Genomic DNA, 17,346 nt, shown 5'->3' on the forward strand with positions numbered 1-17,346 from the left:
CCCTGTGCCTCCATCCCGCACAGGGAGGGCAGAGCCTGACGGCTGAGCCACGTGACCAAGCCAGGCTGCCTGATTGCACATCTGTAGACTCATTTATCTTCAAGTCCTAAAAGAACTGAGAGGGTGGAGGAGAATTCAGTTGGATACATAAAATCGGGGAAGGAAAATGAGGAAAGTTCCAGAGACAGAATGAGGGCCACGGAAAGGATGGAAATGAGAAAAGCGCAGTGTGCTAGGAGCCAGGTCAGAAGGGAGGGGCCGGCCAGGTGGGAGGGGAGGACAGAGGTATCCTGTTACAGCAGCACTGAGGTGCCCCTGAGGTGTGGACAGGGAATGACCTCCCTTCACCTCACCCTCGGCGAAGGAGAAAATAAGGTTTCAACCAAGTGGGCATAATTCACCCCCTGCCTGCCTCCCTCGTGTCCTCATCCGTCTGGCAAGCAGAGAGGGAAAAACACAGGATCTGGAAGCCCAGGGCCAGGGTCAAAGGCCCACTTCTGCCATGTACTGGCTGAAAGTCCTTGGGTGTTGCCCATCTCACCGAGTCTCAGTTTCCTCGCGGATGAAAGGGGGTTAATGATATTGACCTCGAAGGATTGGTGTCAGGGTTATATGGTAAATTGCTTTGTAAATACAAGGTGCTCTGCATATTAGTTAATTATCACTATTAACCAAATTATTGTTATTGCTATTACTATTATCAGCTAGCTAGGTGGCTAGTTTCCCCAGAAGACTAGGAGATGAGGAAGGGTCTGGGATTTTCCCTCATTTACAAGTTAGCTTGCAAACTACCAAGCTCCTGTTTCTGTTACTGTTCCACAAGGATGCTGGCAGAGTCTGGGAGACTCCCGGGTCAAAGCCAAAGGACTTTGCTGCTCACAGCACAGCAAGCAGTGTGAACCTCATGCTGCATCATTTATCCATGCCCCCCAAGTCCTACTGGGTGACGTGGAGGGGCTCAGGTGTATGTTTCGCCTGCAGTGGGTGTAGGTCACAGCTAAGGAACACTGAGCTTGGGAGAGCCACTGCTTATATAGACCAAGCCTGCTGCTGGTCTAGAAGATTTTACCTCATGCCTCAAGGATGCTCGTTGCAGCCACAACCCTGGGAAATGGCCCACGAAGCGAACAGTCAGGACCTTGCATTCTTAACATACTCCACAAGACTGTGTAGGGACGCTGGGAGCACCTTGCCTCCCAGCACCACCCTCTCCTCCACTGCTCCCCATCCATGCATTCCAAGTACCCGTGCTTTCACCCAAGGCCCCTGAGTGGGCTTCCCTTCTTACACCCCAAGTCAGATGGACCATGGTGGACCCAGGGATCCTGAGAAAGGTGTGTGGGTGGCCATGACGAGGAGAGGGAATAGGATAAGGAAGTCCCTGAGCAGCGGAGAAGGGCATCCCTGTTAGATCACCTCCCAGAGGGCTGTCAAGCCCCAGGGATGGGGAAGTAGTGGAGGCAAAGCACCACTTCAACCACAGGGTGGGCTTTTCTAGAAAATCTCTGGTCAAGGGCTGGAGTGAAATTGGAGAAGAGGCCCCAGTATCCCAAAATGATTTAAAGATAAATCCCACTGGGAAAGATGAAAGAATGGATGCTGTGTCGTATGGAGAAGGTGAGGCTTAACGATGGCATTGTAGGTGACCCAAACCTTATTTGTATCAGTCGTGGCCTCCAGCCAGGCATGGAAATACAGGCTGGGAGTGAAGGTTTGCCGAAAATGTATCAGGAAAGAGAGGTCAGAGAGCCAGCGTTAATTCGGGGCTGAAGGGGCAGAGAGTACAAGGAACTCAAAATCTCTATCAGAAGCCAAACTGGGGTTCCCAAGTCCCATCTGGCTGAGAATCCAGAGGAGTCTGCCCAGGGATAAGGACCAAGACACGGAAGCTTCTCCTATGGATCGGACCACTGAAGGCATCTGTGGGCAATTAAGGGAGTGTCCATGAGATTGAGATTTGAGGCACTTCCCACGTGGGGGATCCCAGTGGGTGCCTCCCCGCTGCTTCACCCCAGTGGGTATTCTGAGAAGCTGAAAGAAGGTCCCTTTCCAGTTTGCTAGCAGAACTATGGAGGTAAAACAAAACGTGTGCAGAGACCTGGGGATTACTTCTGAGTTCCCTCCCTTGCTGGCCCCTCAGCCCCCGAATGCTTTCCCCCAGCCAACTCCCGCTCAGGAGTGCGTGCACTCAGGGCACAGGGAAGCCTGGTGCCCCGGCTGGCCCGCCCCTGGCCCCCCACCTCGTGGAAGGGCGTGTCCTCGCTCTGCTCCACGCCCCAGCCGGGATGACAGGGCCTGGCGGTACCTCCTCCAGACAGCCTGCCTCCTCTCTCTCTGAACGTCCTTCCTCAGCCAAGCACTTCTCTCCTCTTTAGAGAAGAAGGGTGGGAGCACGACTGGCTGCATAACTTCCAGGACCCAGTGCAAAATGGAAACGCAAGGCTCCTGGTTTGAAAATTATTAAGAATTTCAAGCCAGCCACAGCAGAGCACTAAAGCAAACACGGGACCTTTCTGAGGGTGGGGCCCTGTGAGGCCACACAGGTCGCATGCCCACGAAGCCGGCCCAAAGTAGAGGATTCTTTTAGTTGCACACAGGAGCCGACAGCCCAGGGGCCCTAATTACACTTAGTATCAGGGCTGTCTTCTATTGCTGTAAACACCACAGGAGCTGTTCAGACCTGCAGCCATAAACACAGCCTTCAGTATCCTCTCCGCTCCCAGACACTCTGCCCTTTGCTTCTTGAAGGGGGCTCTGGGCAGCCCAGAAAATCACAGAGACCAGTGGTTCTCAAACCTGAGTGTGCACAGAATCTCTTGGAGGGCTTCTTCCAACACAGATCGCTGGGCCCCATCCCCAGAGTGTCTGACTCTTCTTCTGAGGCAAGGCCTGAGAATCTGCCTTGCAAATAAGTTCCCAGGGGATACTGACGCTGCTGGTCCAGTGATCATGCTTTGAGAACCACTGAGAGGAGCAACGGGAGCTCGGGGAACCCAGCCAGGCCACGTGAGGGCAGGTTCCGACGCGCCCTGAGGCTGTGGCTGCCCCGGTGGGGGGAAGGCACAGCCCTGAGTCCTCCCACTGCTGATTTCCTGTGTGCCTTTTCAGCGTGGTGAACCAGGAGGAAAAGTCATTTGCCATCGGAGTACAGTTCTTGCTGATGCGTCTGCTGGGTAAGTGTCAGAGATGCCCCCCTCCCCGTGGCCCCAGATGACAGGGAATCAGAGGGCTGTGGGGTGCAGGGTGGGGACGGGGAAAGCCCCGTCTCATCTCTGTCGTAAAGAGAAGCTGTACACAGTCAACACAACAGTAAATGCCAAATCCCATATGGGCGGTTTCCCCATCACTTGAGGTTAGGAAAGATTCCATCTATGGCATTAACACCAAATGAAAGTATGTAAGAAAAAGGAAAAGTGGACGCAGCTGAGAATGCCTAATAGAACATTGAAGGCAGGTATTTTTTCATCTCTCTCCAAGAATTCGCTGTAGGAACAAAACCTCGTGCTCCTGTCCCAAGCAGAACGGCAGCGGAGCCCAGCCCTGGCTTCCTTTCCATTTGACAAAATACACTCCTCCTACCTCTATTTAGCAAAGTGGGGCCCTCTGCCGACCAACCCTGCCTGCTCTCAAGCAGCCCAGAACCCAGGAGGAAGGGAACTGTGCACAGCAATCAGGACTGGCGACAGGAGGACGAGCTGCCTGCAGGCATCAGGGAACACCCAGCTTGCCCTGCAGGTCCTTTCCCAGACTGCTCACGCTGGACTGTCCCTTCTGGACACCTCCAAGCACTAGATAAACACAGGGCACTAATATGGAGACCCTTGCAGTGAAGGTACACTAAGTAAAGGGACTGATTCCAGGACGGATTCACACTAAGTAAAGGGACCAGATAAAATGACAGATTTATTGAGGACCCGGGGGCATGCACCGCAGCGGGGAATACGGTGACTGCAGTGGAGGGATTTCATCTGTGATCAGGGTGCACTTTCTGACCTTAAACGCTGAAATCCCTGCAGAGCGCATGGTGCATTATTATCTGGGAGTCTGATCTGCACTTCACCCCGTAGCAGCTTCCATGATCACACTGGGGTGTGTGGGTGATGTCTCTCCTGGGCCTGCTGAGCAGGAGGCCCTCTCCGACCAAATCTGGGGGAGGTGTGGGGTGATGAGGAGTGAATCAGTTTTTTCAGTGGGATTTCTCGGTGTCTGGCCACTTGCTCCTCTCGCCCCAGAAGCCCCCCTTCAGACTCTGCTCCTCTGGCCTATATTACAAGCACAAAGGACACAGGACACTGGGATCTATCCTGTCCTGGTGGCAGAGGTATGGTCATCACCACAGTGCCTTTCCATTTATAACTTATCATTTATAACTTGCTCTGAAACCTCCACTGGGAAGGAAACCTTACATTCCGCCCAGCCCAACAGCAGCCAGAATGGGCTCTGGAGAGCCCTGCCCTGCTTCTTCCAGCCACGGTGAAAACAGCCCCTCTCCTGAGGCTCAAAGCACCTGCTGCCTTTGTTTTGTCATTTGAGCTCAGATAACTCAGTGTGGCCACCACAGATAGAAAACCCAGGCTGGAGGGATCCATTCATCACCTGAGAAGGCAATTCCACCCTGGGTAGAAAAGAGGACTTGGCAAGTTTCAAATTACCCACTGGGACTTGGCTGAAAATTTTTCTGGACTTTATTTCTATTCAGGGAACAGCATTCAGGAAGGTCAGTCCTTGTGTCCAGTTTCCATCCCCTGTTCACCTGGAGATTAGGGAGCCAGCAGGTCTGAATAGAGAGGCTGGTTCTTGAAGGTTCCCACCTCTGGGCAGAGCCAGAAGCAGAAGATTGCCTTTTTCTTTCCTCCAGAAGCAGCTTCCCACAGGGCCCAAAACAGAGTCTGAGAGACTGTTCAGAGTGGTTCTGAGAATGGGGTGGCCTGGCCCAGGTGTGGATCCGGCCGAGCCCTTCCCCAGTCCAGTGACTGCCTGGAACTGTAGCTAAGGATGTGGGGCTCATCCGAATATTCAGCAGCCGTAGGGCATGGCCCCGATGGACCAGTTCTCGCCACTCAGCTGTGGGGAAGTTCAGGGGGCCTGGGAGGTTCTGAGCAGCCAGGGTATTGGGGGTCTGCTGGGGGTGTTGTCTAAACCAGCAGGGCAGCTTCGTGTAGTGGAAGAATGTGGGATCTGAACCTCCAAAAACGAGGGTGCAAAGTCCAGCCCTAACCCCGCTTGCCTATGCAAAGGTGAGCCAGCCAAGCCCACCTTCCTCCCCGTTAAAATGAGGACAGCCACCCACCTCCGGGCTGCTGTGAGGACCCGAGGAGTTGGTGTCCTTGAGAGCCTCCTGCCACCCAGTGGAGCCTAGCAACCCCAAGTGTGGGAACTATGGTATCTGTCTGAGCAGGCCCACGGTGACATCTGCGACTCACTCTGCCCTGGAAGGATGGCTCAGGCCCCTTTTCTCTTCTAAGCCTCTGGTGAAAGAGTAATTCAGGCTTCATGGAAAGCTCTTCTGCTTTCCAAAGTCACTGTGGTTCCTCCCAGGGTGGGGCAGAGCCGTGCTCATGCCCGTGAGCTGTGCAGGGGTGCTGGGGGGCTCGCTCCCCACCCTGCCGGGTGCCTCTCCTGGCAGCTCCACGTGACCTGAGCTCTCTGAACTCTCTTCCCACTGATGCCAGCCTGGCTGCCGTCTCCAGCCCTCTACGGCCTCACCATCGACTACTCCTGCATCCGCTGGGGCGCGCAGTGCTCTGGAAGGCGAGGGGCCTGCATCTACTACGACAACGACGCTCTCCGAGACAGGTGAGGGCCCGCACGACGTGCCAGGCCCCAGGCCCAAGCAGAGGCCGTCATCTGCTCCAGTGGCAACTGTGAGGCTCTCAGGCCTCCGAGGGAGAGGGCAGGAGGGGAGCTGCCTTGGGCAGGGAGCGGGGCCACCGGTGACCGGCATTTCAGGGCCCACAGAGAGCCGTCCAAGACTCAGGGGCTGCTCTGTTGTGGCCCCCCTTCTGCGGTCCCCACTGGCCCTCGGGGGGTGGGAACAGCAGCAGAAAGGTTTTTCAAAGGGAGAGGCCGTGGCTGTGGGATGATGATGCCAGGCCAGCCTCCCACTGCTCAGAAAGAGGTGGCCCATCACGGCTCCTGGCAGAGGCCAAGGGCAGGCGGCACCCAGCTGCAGCACCACTGAGTTTGGCACCTCTTCCAGCCACCTCACCTGCTGCCTCATCACACAGACAGAAACAGCAGGGAGAGTGGGCTTCAGGGGGCAGGACGGGATCTGGAAACGGCGTGGGAGTGGCATAGAAGGCCTGGAGCAGGGCAGACCAAGAGGCAACGGGAAGGTGCCCCCTCCTGGCTGTGCTGGGCAGCAGGACCCTCCAGTCGGCTGGGTCTGCGGTGTTTCTCTGGCCCTCCAGGGGTCGCCAGGGCAGGGACGAGAAGCAGTGAACTGGGAGTCCCACATCTACTCCCCGCCTACTCCTTGCGAGGCCTGTGGTCCTGGGGTTAAAAGGAATGAGGAGGGCAGCCCCACCTGGGTGGGCCCGGATCCTGCCCTGAGTGGTGAGGACACCTGGCCCAGGCCACTGTGATGCTGCCCACAGAGCCTCCACACCCCTCACAGGGCCTGTCTCCTGCCCCACAGGTACCTGGGCCTGCAGGTGGGCTACAAGGCTCTGGGCACGCTGCTGCTCCTCTACATCAGCTGGCGGGTGAAGAAAAACAAGGAGTACAACGTGCAGGAGAAGGCCGCCAGCCTCATCTGACGGGTGACCTCGGCCGCCGCTCTGCTCTCGAGAACGGACCCTGCCCCGCACCTGCCCACATTTACTAACGTTAACACGGCATCTCCTTTTCATTTCTTAAATAAGAGAGAAAACCCCACCAACATTTGCCTTCCCTGTCCCCCCCTCCCAGAGCACCCCAGGGTCCCTTGGGGCTGCTGTGCACCTGGGCGAGGGGGGGCACAGAGCTGGTGGGCTGGGTCTTCCCTGGCCCCTTGGGAGGGGCCCCCAGAGGCCCAGGCTCATCCTGCGCAGTAGGGATGCTCACTGAGGCAGCTCTGCACCCCCAGCCCCGTAGTGGGTGGTTTCCCAGGCGGAGAGACCTCTGGGTATCTGCCCAGAGGAAGAAGGGAGGGCTGAGCTCTTACTGGCCAGAACCAGGCTAGGGGAGGGGGAGGCTGGCTGCAGCCCCCTCTGCCTCCAGGTTCGGCACCAGCACAGAACCCAGGAGGGGCTGGCTCCCTTCCCCTCAGATCCTCACTTCCTGCCCCGAGAGGCCACTTTGGAAGCTTCCCCGTTGGGAAGTACAGCCAGCTGTTCCCCTCTCAGTTACCCACGCTCAGGCGCCAGAGCTGGGACTGACACCCAAGGATGGGCCATCCAAATGCCGTTCACGTTAACTCTAGGCCCTTCCGTACACGGGTCTGTGCATGTTTATCTCTGTCTTTCTGGGGGTATATCTCGAACTAAGAATGCCACGCTGTGGTGAAGACCTGTGGCCGGCTGTGGATAGCCGTGATGCCCAGGCCCCACTCCACGGTGTGAGGACAGGACTCGTCATCTCAGAGTGGTGGGAAGAACCCCTCCCCCACAAGCCTCCCCAGGCGCAGATGAGGTGGCTTCACATGGGCTCCCTCATCTGGACTTTAGCCTGTGTGTCACGGAGTAAAGGGAGGCCATCAGGGATGTCTGCAAAACAGGTGATGAAGCCCAGGGAATGTCAAAAGCTGCCAGGCTGCTCGGCCATCTGCAGCCCACAAAGTAGAGGCCCGAGAGGTTGACTCTCCTGGTCCTGAACACACTCATCAGCATTTTCTCAGCCTCTTCTCACCGCCTCCAGAGGGGTGAGCGCCTTCTCCGGACTTGGGCTGAGAGGCGCTGCTGCTGTGGGTGCAGGTTCAGAGTCAGAAACCAGCAAGGGAGGCCTTTCATCCACAAGTATTTTATTTATTGGAGACCGACCTTGTGCAAGGCGGCGCTGGCGCGTGGTTCTCCCGGAGCTTCCCCGCCCTCCATCTACACTAAGGCCTCCTCCCAGAGTGGGCTCACTGGGCAGGGCTGGGACTGCACAAGCAAGAACCCGGAGACTGTCAACAAGACCTTGACCGTCCACGCCCCATCGGACTGAGCCCGCTCCTGGCCTTTACCAAACAGGGAGCTGACTCGCCATGCCCTCTGGAGCACTTGGACATTGGTTGTGGCCACATGCAGATCTCTTGAGTGCCACTGCTCTTGGAAGACCCGTCCAGAAGCCACCTCCAGAAAGGCCTCATATGGTGGAATGTCAACGGCCACACTGCCATGGGACCGAAGTCTTTGTGAAAGCCACTGTCGCAGACAGCCTGATTCCAAAGCCACCAGCTCTATTTCCACAGATCTCACTCTGGAAGGGAGGCTCTATGCAACCTCAGGCCCTTAAATGGCCTGCTTGGAAAATGATTCCCTGCAACTAACCCTGGTCCTTCTCGCTGCCATTTAACCAAATTCTGAAGGCACTATCTTCAGCTGAGCTCATGAAGAATGAATGCCAACCTTCAGATTCTGGAAGATGGTTGCCCTCCCAAGCCTTTTTTTCTATTATGATATTGCTATTAATATATTATAATTCTGCTGTTGATATAATTTGGTCATGAATTTGTACTGTCATGTATATTGGCTAGAGAGCAGACAGAACCTATACCTTCTGGCCAGAGGAGCTGCCCCTGCCCCAACCCTTGGGGGCCCAAGGCCATGGGGATGGGAAGTGATGCTACTCTAACCCATCATCCTGGTACAGAGCAGCAGCAGGTACCTCTTGTCCCTTCAGTGAATCTCTGCAGGTGACTGTCAAGACCCCACAGTGCTGGGCTCTCAGGAGCCCTGATCCCTGCCCTTGAGTTTATATGCAGAAGTGGGGTTGGACATGGACAGCTAAGTCCATGACACAAAAGAGAACTAATATCGTAATCATCACCGATCACTTGGTCACAGCCAGTACAACTGGCCCACAGCAAACCTTCCAGCTGGGACTATAATAGTGTCACCTTCATTTCACTTCCGGTGCAAAGCTTAACAAGCTTCCTTGAGTGTTGGACTCTCATAGAGTGTGTTGTTAAAATGCAGATTCCCGACCCTCTCCACCCAGCCCCAGAGGCCCTTTATATGGGGCTGAAGGGGGCCCAGGAGTGGCATTTTTAACTGGCCCCTCGTGTGAGGCTGATGTGGCTTGTTAGACCCTGTGTGGTGGGTCGTCAGGGCCTCAAGGATGTCCACTTATGCTTAGACCACTGAGACACGGACCCACACTGGGCCTGTGGTCAGCTCAAAGGTGGCTGGAGGAGGAGAAGGCTCCAGTCAGGGGCTAGTGGACATGGAAAACAATGCAAGAGCCCACATTTATATTGGGTTCTACCAGTCCTAAGGGTGGAACTCTCCCTCTACAAGCTTGAGAGTGCAAAATGTGTCACTGTCATTTCTTCATATTGGTTGTGTCTGACTTCAGGCCCTCATGCTGCTGACTGGCCGGAAATTCGACCTCAACCAGCCTTGTGTTTGGCTCTCAGAGCCATCTGCATGTCCTTGGGTCCTGCCACTGTGGGTCTTTGGTCCCTTCCCAGTCTGAGGCCTCCTAGAAGCCCTGCTTCTTCCCTGAGCCTGGAAACCCTCAAGAGGCCAGATCCCAAGACTAGGGTCCTGTGTACCCGCAATGATGCTCCCCATCCCCACATCCAGTCCTAGGAAGTCCACCCCTCCGCTCCACTCCCTCTCCCAGCCCCTCGGGGGCTGAATGAAAAAGCCAGGAAAGGAAGGGTATGCAGGAACCTTTTTATCCCATCCTTCCTTGAGCCTTTTTGGCACAGGAAAGGGAAAATGCAGTGAGAATTAAATGCCACATCTCCATAAATCATGCTTTGGCCCACAGCCCTTTGGGGTGATCCTTACCATAGCCCCATGTTGGAGGCCAGACTGGTCTTAAGGCTCCATTTGAAGATGAGGAATCTGAAATCAAGGAAGTGACCGTGTAGTCAAGTTTACGCAAATAATAACTGGCCGGATCTGGACTCAAACCAGGCTGTCCAGAGCTCTCTGTCTGCTCCAGCTCCCCTACTGAGTCAGTCTGTTCCCTCGGAAGTTCACTAGCCCATGGGATGGAGGTGGGGGAATCTACTGAGGGCCAAGCAAGGTAGGTAACGGAGATGGAGAGAACCAGGTAATATTTCACTTACCCACCTGCTTTTCAAGTAATGAACGTTACAACTGTTCATTAACCAGGGCCACGTCAGCCCTATAGCACCAGAAGTTAAAGGAGAGTCACGGAGAAAAGGGACAAAGAGGAAAAGGCTTTTAGGAGAAAAGGCCTTGAGAGAGCTGCACACAGACAGACCTTCAAGGAGACACGCCCACCTGGTGACGGGTTAGCAGTCTCGCTTAGGAAACAAAGCCACGTTGTGATTTTCTCCAGCTGCGTTCAAAGATGAAGAGATACATTTAATCTGGGGGTGAATCCAGTCACTATCAAATTAATATTAAAATATTATATTACAGATTCCCAGGGGCTGTGTGTGTGTGTCTGTGTGTGTGTGTGTGCGTGTGTGAGAGAGACAGAGACAGAGACAGAGAGCGAGGAAGAGAGAAAGAAAAAACAAAAACTCTGTGAATCCAAGAGAGAAATACTATCTTTTACAACCACAAGAACTAAATAGCTGGGAGAAATGTCCATCTCCTGCCAACAGCACAGAATTCATTATAACCTTTAACCAGAGATTAAATATGTAAACAGGTCGTGGGCAAGCCCTTGGCAAATTATAAGTGAGAGAAAGTTTTTCTCCCAAGATACACCCTGCCCGCTCACCCACTCATCCGCTCTCCACCCCACCCCCGCAGTGTCATTGCCGTGCCACACAGGGGTCACCACAGCTTGCTGAAGTCCCTGATCCCAGGCACCTGCTACAGCTTGATGACAATAACAGTAACTAAAATGTGCACAGATATTTACAGTTCACAAAGCCATCCATTCATTTAACAAACTCCTTTAACTGGAAACTCAGTCAGGATAGGCTTGGCTGCGCTGGGTAGCAAACCTCACCAATCTGTCACGTGACACAACAGGAGTTTACGTCCTAGTCTACTGTGGCTCTGGGTGACTCTCAGGGCAGTGGCCTCCAAGCAGTGGCTCAGTACCTCCACTTCATAACATGCTGCCATGATGGATGAAGCAGGGCCAGGCAGTCCTCGAAGGTCTTGCGCTGGTAAGTAAACATTTTGGCCCAGAAGTAACATGCTTCACCTCTGCTCCCAGCCCCTTGGCCAGAACTAGTCAGTGTCCCTGCCTAACTGCCACAGGGATGGGGAAAGAGAATCCTTTTGTGAGCTCAGAAGAGACAGCAGATATGGATAAGCGCTAGGCTCCTCCACCACTGGGGCGAACCTGGATGGAGGTAGGTGCTCACTGGGACACTTAAGTGCATCAGGTGTTGGGGGAGGGGGTCCAGCAAAAAGAAGTTCTCCAAAGGAGGCAGCATCAGTACTGGGTCCCCAAAGGTGAGGAGGTGATTTCCAGGCAAAGCTGAGCCCGTAGGCAGTTTGCCGAGGAACGGGGAGGTGGGCAGGAAGGTTGGCTCAGAGGAAGCAGATGGAGTATTGGCAGAGGGAGATGCGGGGTCGGGGAAGGGTTCTCCTGAGATGGGAGAGACTTTCTGGGGCAAATGGCCAAGGGAGCAGGGAGGCTGAGGAGCCAGAGTGAAGGGGTCTGAGGAGGAAGAGGGGGTGCGCCAATCCTCTGTGCAGGAATCTCACCCAGAGCTTCCACCAGCCCTGAAAGGCCAGCACGACTAGTTCTACCCTACAAATGAAGAAAACGAGGCCCTCCCAGTTGTGACTTGTGCCTTCCTTTATTCACTTAGTACCTGATGTAGATGAGGACAAAAGATGATACACACATGATCCCTAACCTCCAAGGTCACATAATTAAGAGCAAGAATTAGGTACAAGTGCTGAGAGCTCATTCGGCTGAGAGATCAGAGTAGGGGCTTGATCCATCCTTGCAGGATGGGCTAGATTTCAGGAGACCCCAAGGTGCAGGGAAAGACATTCCAGGCAGAGATCAGGAAGCAGGAAAACCTGTGGGAGTTCTGAGAACTCACTGGACACAGGGTGCATGAAGGAGAGCAGGGGTCATCTCTGGAGAGGCAGTCGTGTCTGGGCTTAGCGGTTCCTGGAGGGTTTTGAGGGCGGCCAGGAGTGGTGGGGCCCCCTGGTCCTGGCTGAGTCAGCGCCCACCTCTTCCCACTTGGGCCTGGAAGGAGGACCTCAGAGCCCCAGCCAACCCATCCCAGGAAGGTCCTTCTAGCTCAGGTTCCCTCCAGGGCTCTGTCTACACTGGGAAAGGGCTCCTGAGTGGGCCCTGCCGTCCCTCAGGGAGCGGTCCTCTCAGTACCCCCAGCACACCTGGCATGCTTCCAGGGAGCCCCCACGTCTTGTGCTTGGAGGAACCACCCATTTGCGTCCTCCCTCTTGGCCAGAGCGCCAAGGCTGCCCCAGCCCAGCGTGGGGTGGAAGCTGCTCTATCCCCTCTCTTCCCCTCCCACCTCCTCTTTCTCCCTACTTGAGCCTGTTGGAACTCCAGACTTGGAGCTGGGAGTCAGAAAGTCTGAGTCTCAGGGCAGAACGGGGCAGGTAATTTAAAGGGGCATCCATCCAGGCCTTTAGTGTTGCTACCCCCTTCTCCTTTATCTGTGGTCCATCAGCGTGCAGCCCCTTCTACAGACACCAGCTCCATAAACGTGACCTCAGAGATCCCAGACGGGGCCCAACATTTGTTTAAACCTCAGCCCTCATTACACCTCACTACCACCAGCTTGCGGAAAAGGAAGCAGCGGGTTCGGATGAGTTCTCCCTTGGGTCCCCCACTGCGAAAGACCGAGGCAGGTTTCACGCTATTCCCGTCTGGCTCCTTTCCTCTCCATTCACACCGAGATTCCAGAAGGGCTCCTGCAGCCCAGCGTTTCAATAGATCAGGTGTGTTGAGCGCCCACTCATTCTGTCCTAAGAGCTTCACATACGTTTGCACCTTTAATCGTCACCACAAGCCCAGTGAGATGTAATTATCCTGCCGTTTCCCATGAGGAACCTGAGGCACAGCGGACTGTGGTCCGGGGCCCTTTTCTCTCATTTCCACCGAAAGGCGGCGCGGGGCAGGCGCTGGGGTCTGCAGAGCCGCGCCTCGCGGGCGCCATGGGAGCGAGGCCGAGGGGCAGGCGGCCACCAGGGGGCGCCGCCCGCCGCGCCGGGCCCGGAGTAAGACGCCGGGCACCACGCCCCGCCCTCCGGAGCGGCGCGGGGGAGACCGGCTCTGCGTCCCCACCAAGCGCGTCTGGGGGCCCCCCGAGGCCCGGCCCCGCGCGCCTCCCGCAGCTCAGCGTCCCCGCCCCGGCGCCCTGGGGCCCGCCGGGCTCCTCTCGCCCACCCCACTCCCGCATCCTGGACACCCCGGGACCGCCCGGGGTCTCAGCCCGCCGGCGCCTGCCTCTGGCGTGTCCTTGAGAAGATTTCCTTCCCCCGCCGCGCGATAAAGCGCCATTTAGTCTGTTTATCTGTATTTTCAGTACGAAAGTGCAGTAAACACATTCAAGAACGAGGAAGGTAGAGAAAAGGGTGCCAGGAAGCACCGAGAGGGCCCGCAGGCACATATGTCTTCCCCCACGCTCTACGACGTGTCGTGGGCAGGGCGGTCACCCCAGCCCGCCTTGTGGGGTCACAGCCTCCCCGCAGCGTCGCCGCCTGGGAACCATCGTTCTGTGGCTGCAGGGCGCTCAGGTATCCTCCCATCCCTCCTTAACTCCGGTTCTTGGAGCACCTCCTGGGGTCTGGCCCTGAGACAGAAGCGGGCACCAGAGAGAAAGCTATGTCCGATTCAGGCCCTGTCCATCTCGGGGAGTGTCCAATTGCCCATCCTGTCGCAGACTCGGGCATCAGGCAAGTGCCGGGCACGAGGCTTGTGGCGGTGAACAAGACAAATAGAAGCCATTCCCCGGTGGAAGACAGACGTAACCAAGAAGGCACACAAATTGTGTGGTTGGGATTGGCTAATAATTCCAGTTGCAATAGTGCCATGGAGGAGAAGTGCAGACAGATGCCTGCATCGGAATGCAGGGCAAAGGGGGGTATGTGGTGGTATCACAAAGGTGAGAGAGGCCAGTTCCCTAGTGGATTAGGGATCAGGAGTAGGGGAGGTGAACTCCAGCTGAATCTTGAAGGGTGGGAGCAAGTTTGTGGAGCAGGGGCCTTAGAATGAAGGTGTTCTGGGCAGGGGGAGCTACAGGCTTGGAGACTCACAGGGGAGAAGCTTGTGGTATGTTTGCCTGGAGGGGGGTCGGGGGTGGGTAGCACAGTTACAAGTTGCTGGAGGCGGAGTGTAGCTGGGAAGCAGGCTCTAGAGGGAAGGTGTGCCACGTACCGTCTACACCTCCTTTAGTAACTGGATGCTGCCTGTGGGTAATGGGAAGCCACCGACACGCTTTTAAGGGGCAAGATGCAACCAGATTTCTGGGTTTAAAAGGCCGCTGGGGCTGCATTGTACTTGGGAAAGGGAGCCGGGCTGGCAAAGGTAGGTTCTCAGGAAGGAGGCCTCCTTCCTGTCTTGGTGGCTGCTGGGGGCACTGCTGCTAGAGAAGGTCAGAGCTGAGATGCCCCAGCAGGTCCAGAGCCGAGGGTGGGACCAGCGAGAAGCAGGAGCCTCCCAGGGGCCCACAGGCTCCCGGTGGCCAGGCTGAGCTGCCCAGAGTGTGAGGGTTCGCATGAGACCTGCTGGAGCGGGTCCCTGCACCAGAATGTGCCTTGTTAAAAAATAGATGTTGGGAACTGGCTGTCTCTGGGCCCAACACATGGGGTCTAATTGGCCCACTTAACATTTGTTTTTAAATTAGCTGCAATCATTGAGAGAGTTTGAATCTCGGGAGTTTTTTCTTGGAAAAACCCTGGGCCAGTACTCAAGTCCTACAACAAGGAACTGGAGCTGAGTAGAGACCACCCTTTCAGGTGGTCCCTGTATTCTTAGGGTTGCTGAGGTCCCCACATCACGTGCTTAGCCCCTGTGGGTATTTAAATTTTCACACATACCTACACCCCTAAAGCTTCAAGCTAAGCCACCAGAAATCCGGGTGAATGTTGGAAAGGGCCAGTCCAGAAGCAAAGGGCTGTGTTTGAGAAATAACCTCCAGATAGATGACTGCCTGCTAGAAGCCGTGAGAGACAGTGGTGACTGCAGGTGGCTGATTGGGGCCTGCTGGAGAATGAAGTCCAAGCAGAACTCCCACCTTTTTCCCCAAACCTCCTTTCACTGACTTTCCCATCTCACTTAACAGCACTCTAGCCTCCTAGTGATTAGACCAAAACCTCGGAGACAATGGAAAATAAGCTTAAAAAAAAAATCAACTTTATTGACATATAATTTGCATACAACAAAAAGCACTAATTTTAAGGCTACTTACTGTTCAGTGAGTTTTGAATCCAGATATAGAATGTTTCCATGACCTCCAGAAAACTTTCTGATACCGCTTTGCAGTCAATACTACACTTACCTCCCTACCCCATCCTCTCACCTCATTCAACCACCACTGATACGCTTTATTTCTACAGATAACTTTACTTGTTCTAGAATTTCATATAGATGAGATCACACAATACATAGTCTTCAGTGTCGGGCTTCTTTTGCTTAGATTCATTCATGTGGTTGTGGATAGGTACAAGTTCATTCATTTTTATTGCTGGTTAGTATTCCGTTGGATGAGTATACCATAATTTATCCATTCACCTGGGCATTTAGGTTGTTTACAATTTTTTTTACTACTATGAATAAAACTGCTATGAACATTTATGCACACATCTTTTTATGGATCTATGTTTTCATTTCTCTTGGGGAAAAACCTAGGAGTAAAAATTGCTAGATCAAAGGGTATGTGATGTGTAACTTCATAAGAAACTGCCTGTTTCCAAAGTTGAAATGGAAGTGGAAGACCTCAGTAATGATCTGTTATGTAGAGTACAAGTAGCACTAACTATTAAAAAGATTGATAAATTGAACTACATGAAAATTAAATACTTCTTTTCAGCAAAAACACCATTAAAAGAGTGACACAGCAAGCCACAGAGAAGAAAAAGAGTTCCAACTTATATAATAAGTAAAACACTTGTATCCAGAACCTGTACATAAAATTCCTATACATGTAAACAAGAAAAACATACCCCCAACAGAGAAATAGGCAAAGTACTTGTATACTTACTTCCCAAAAGAGGATATCCAAATGCCAACAAATATATCAAAATGTACTTAATATCATTAGTCATTCAGGAGATAAAAATTAAAACTACAGAGTGATTCTACTACATCTCTACCAGAATGGCCACAGTTATAAAGACTGATGATACTAAGTGTTGGCAAAAATAGGAATGCTCATATGTGGCTGGTGGGGGTGTAAATTGGTGTAATCACTTTGAAAGCATTTTGGCATTTTCTACTGAAGCTGAACACATTGCATATCATCTGACCCAGAAACCCCACTCCTATGCATATACCCACAGAAATACACTGCCTGTGTGCAAGAGACACCAGCAAGATGTTTCATAACAACATCATTCATAATAGCCCCACCTGGAAACTGCACCATACACATACATGAGCACATACATATACAATACATACAGCAATGAATACAGTAACCACAGCATCATGGATGGATCTTACAAACATTTCGTTGAGTGAAAAGCTGAAACCCAATAGAATTCATACCCTGGGCTTCTAGAACCACTCAAATGAAACTGCATGTTGTAAGTCAGAAAAGTGGTTAGTTTGGGAAGAAAGGAAGGCTTAGTAACTGGGAAGGGCATGAGGATACCTGCTGTGATTGTAGCAATGTTCTACTTCTTGAACTCCTGGTGGATACATTGTTTTGTGATAATTCATTGAGCCATGCATTTATGCTTTATGTGCTTCTGTGTATCATAGTTCACAGTATAAAGAGTCAAAATGACATGGATGCATCTCTTTTGGCACCTCTGTAATTGCACCATTGCCCCATGGATGAAACACAGAATCGTCCTTAAAGTAAAACTCACACCTAAGATTTGATTTTACAAGGATTTATTTAATTAAGTTTTTGAGTAAATTTTAGATTAAAATCAACACTTGTGATTTTATTGTACAGTAACATGTTACCAGCTTTTAAAATAAATGGTCTTTGTATTGAAGTGCCTCAAATAGAAAGCATTTCCAATTGTAAAACTTGCACCAATTTACTTTTATATTTATGATTTTTTAAAATGAGGGCCAATACTATCATGTTATATGGCACCACCTGCCCTGCAACTTATTTTA

At 53.2% G+C, this 17,346-nt stretch overlaps 1 protein-coding gene across 1 annotated transcript in view; it reads left to right on the forward strand.

Moving 5' to 3' along the window:
- The window catches only part of SLCO2A1 (solute carrier organic anion transporter family member 2A1), a 78,092-nt gene extending 69,190 nt beyond the window's left edge, over positions 1-8,902 (forward strand). Inside the window, exons 12-14 of the mRNA XM_030873450.3 lie at positions 3,109-3,173; positions 5,673-5,796; positions 6,638-8,902. Of these exons, the coding sequence (XP_030729310.2) occupies positions 3,109-3,173; positions 5,673-5,796; positions 6,638-6,758 (310 nt within the window). The 3' untranslated portion in view covers positions 6,759-8,902. The remainder of the gene's footprint in view (positions 1-3,108; positions 3,174-5,672; positions 5,797-6,637) is intronic.
- The last annotated feature ends 8,444 nt before the right edge of the window (positions 8,903-17,346 follow it).

The sequence above is a fragment of the Globicephala melas genome, chromosome 4, assembly GCF_963455315.2.
Source record: "Globicephala melas chromosome 4, mGloMel1.2, whole genome shotgun sequence".
Lineage (NCBI taxonomy): Eukaryota > Metazoa > Chordata > Mammalia > Artiodactyla > Delphinidae > Globicephala > Globicephala melas.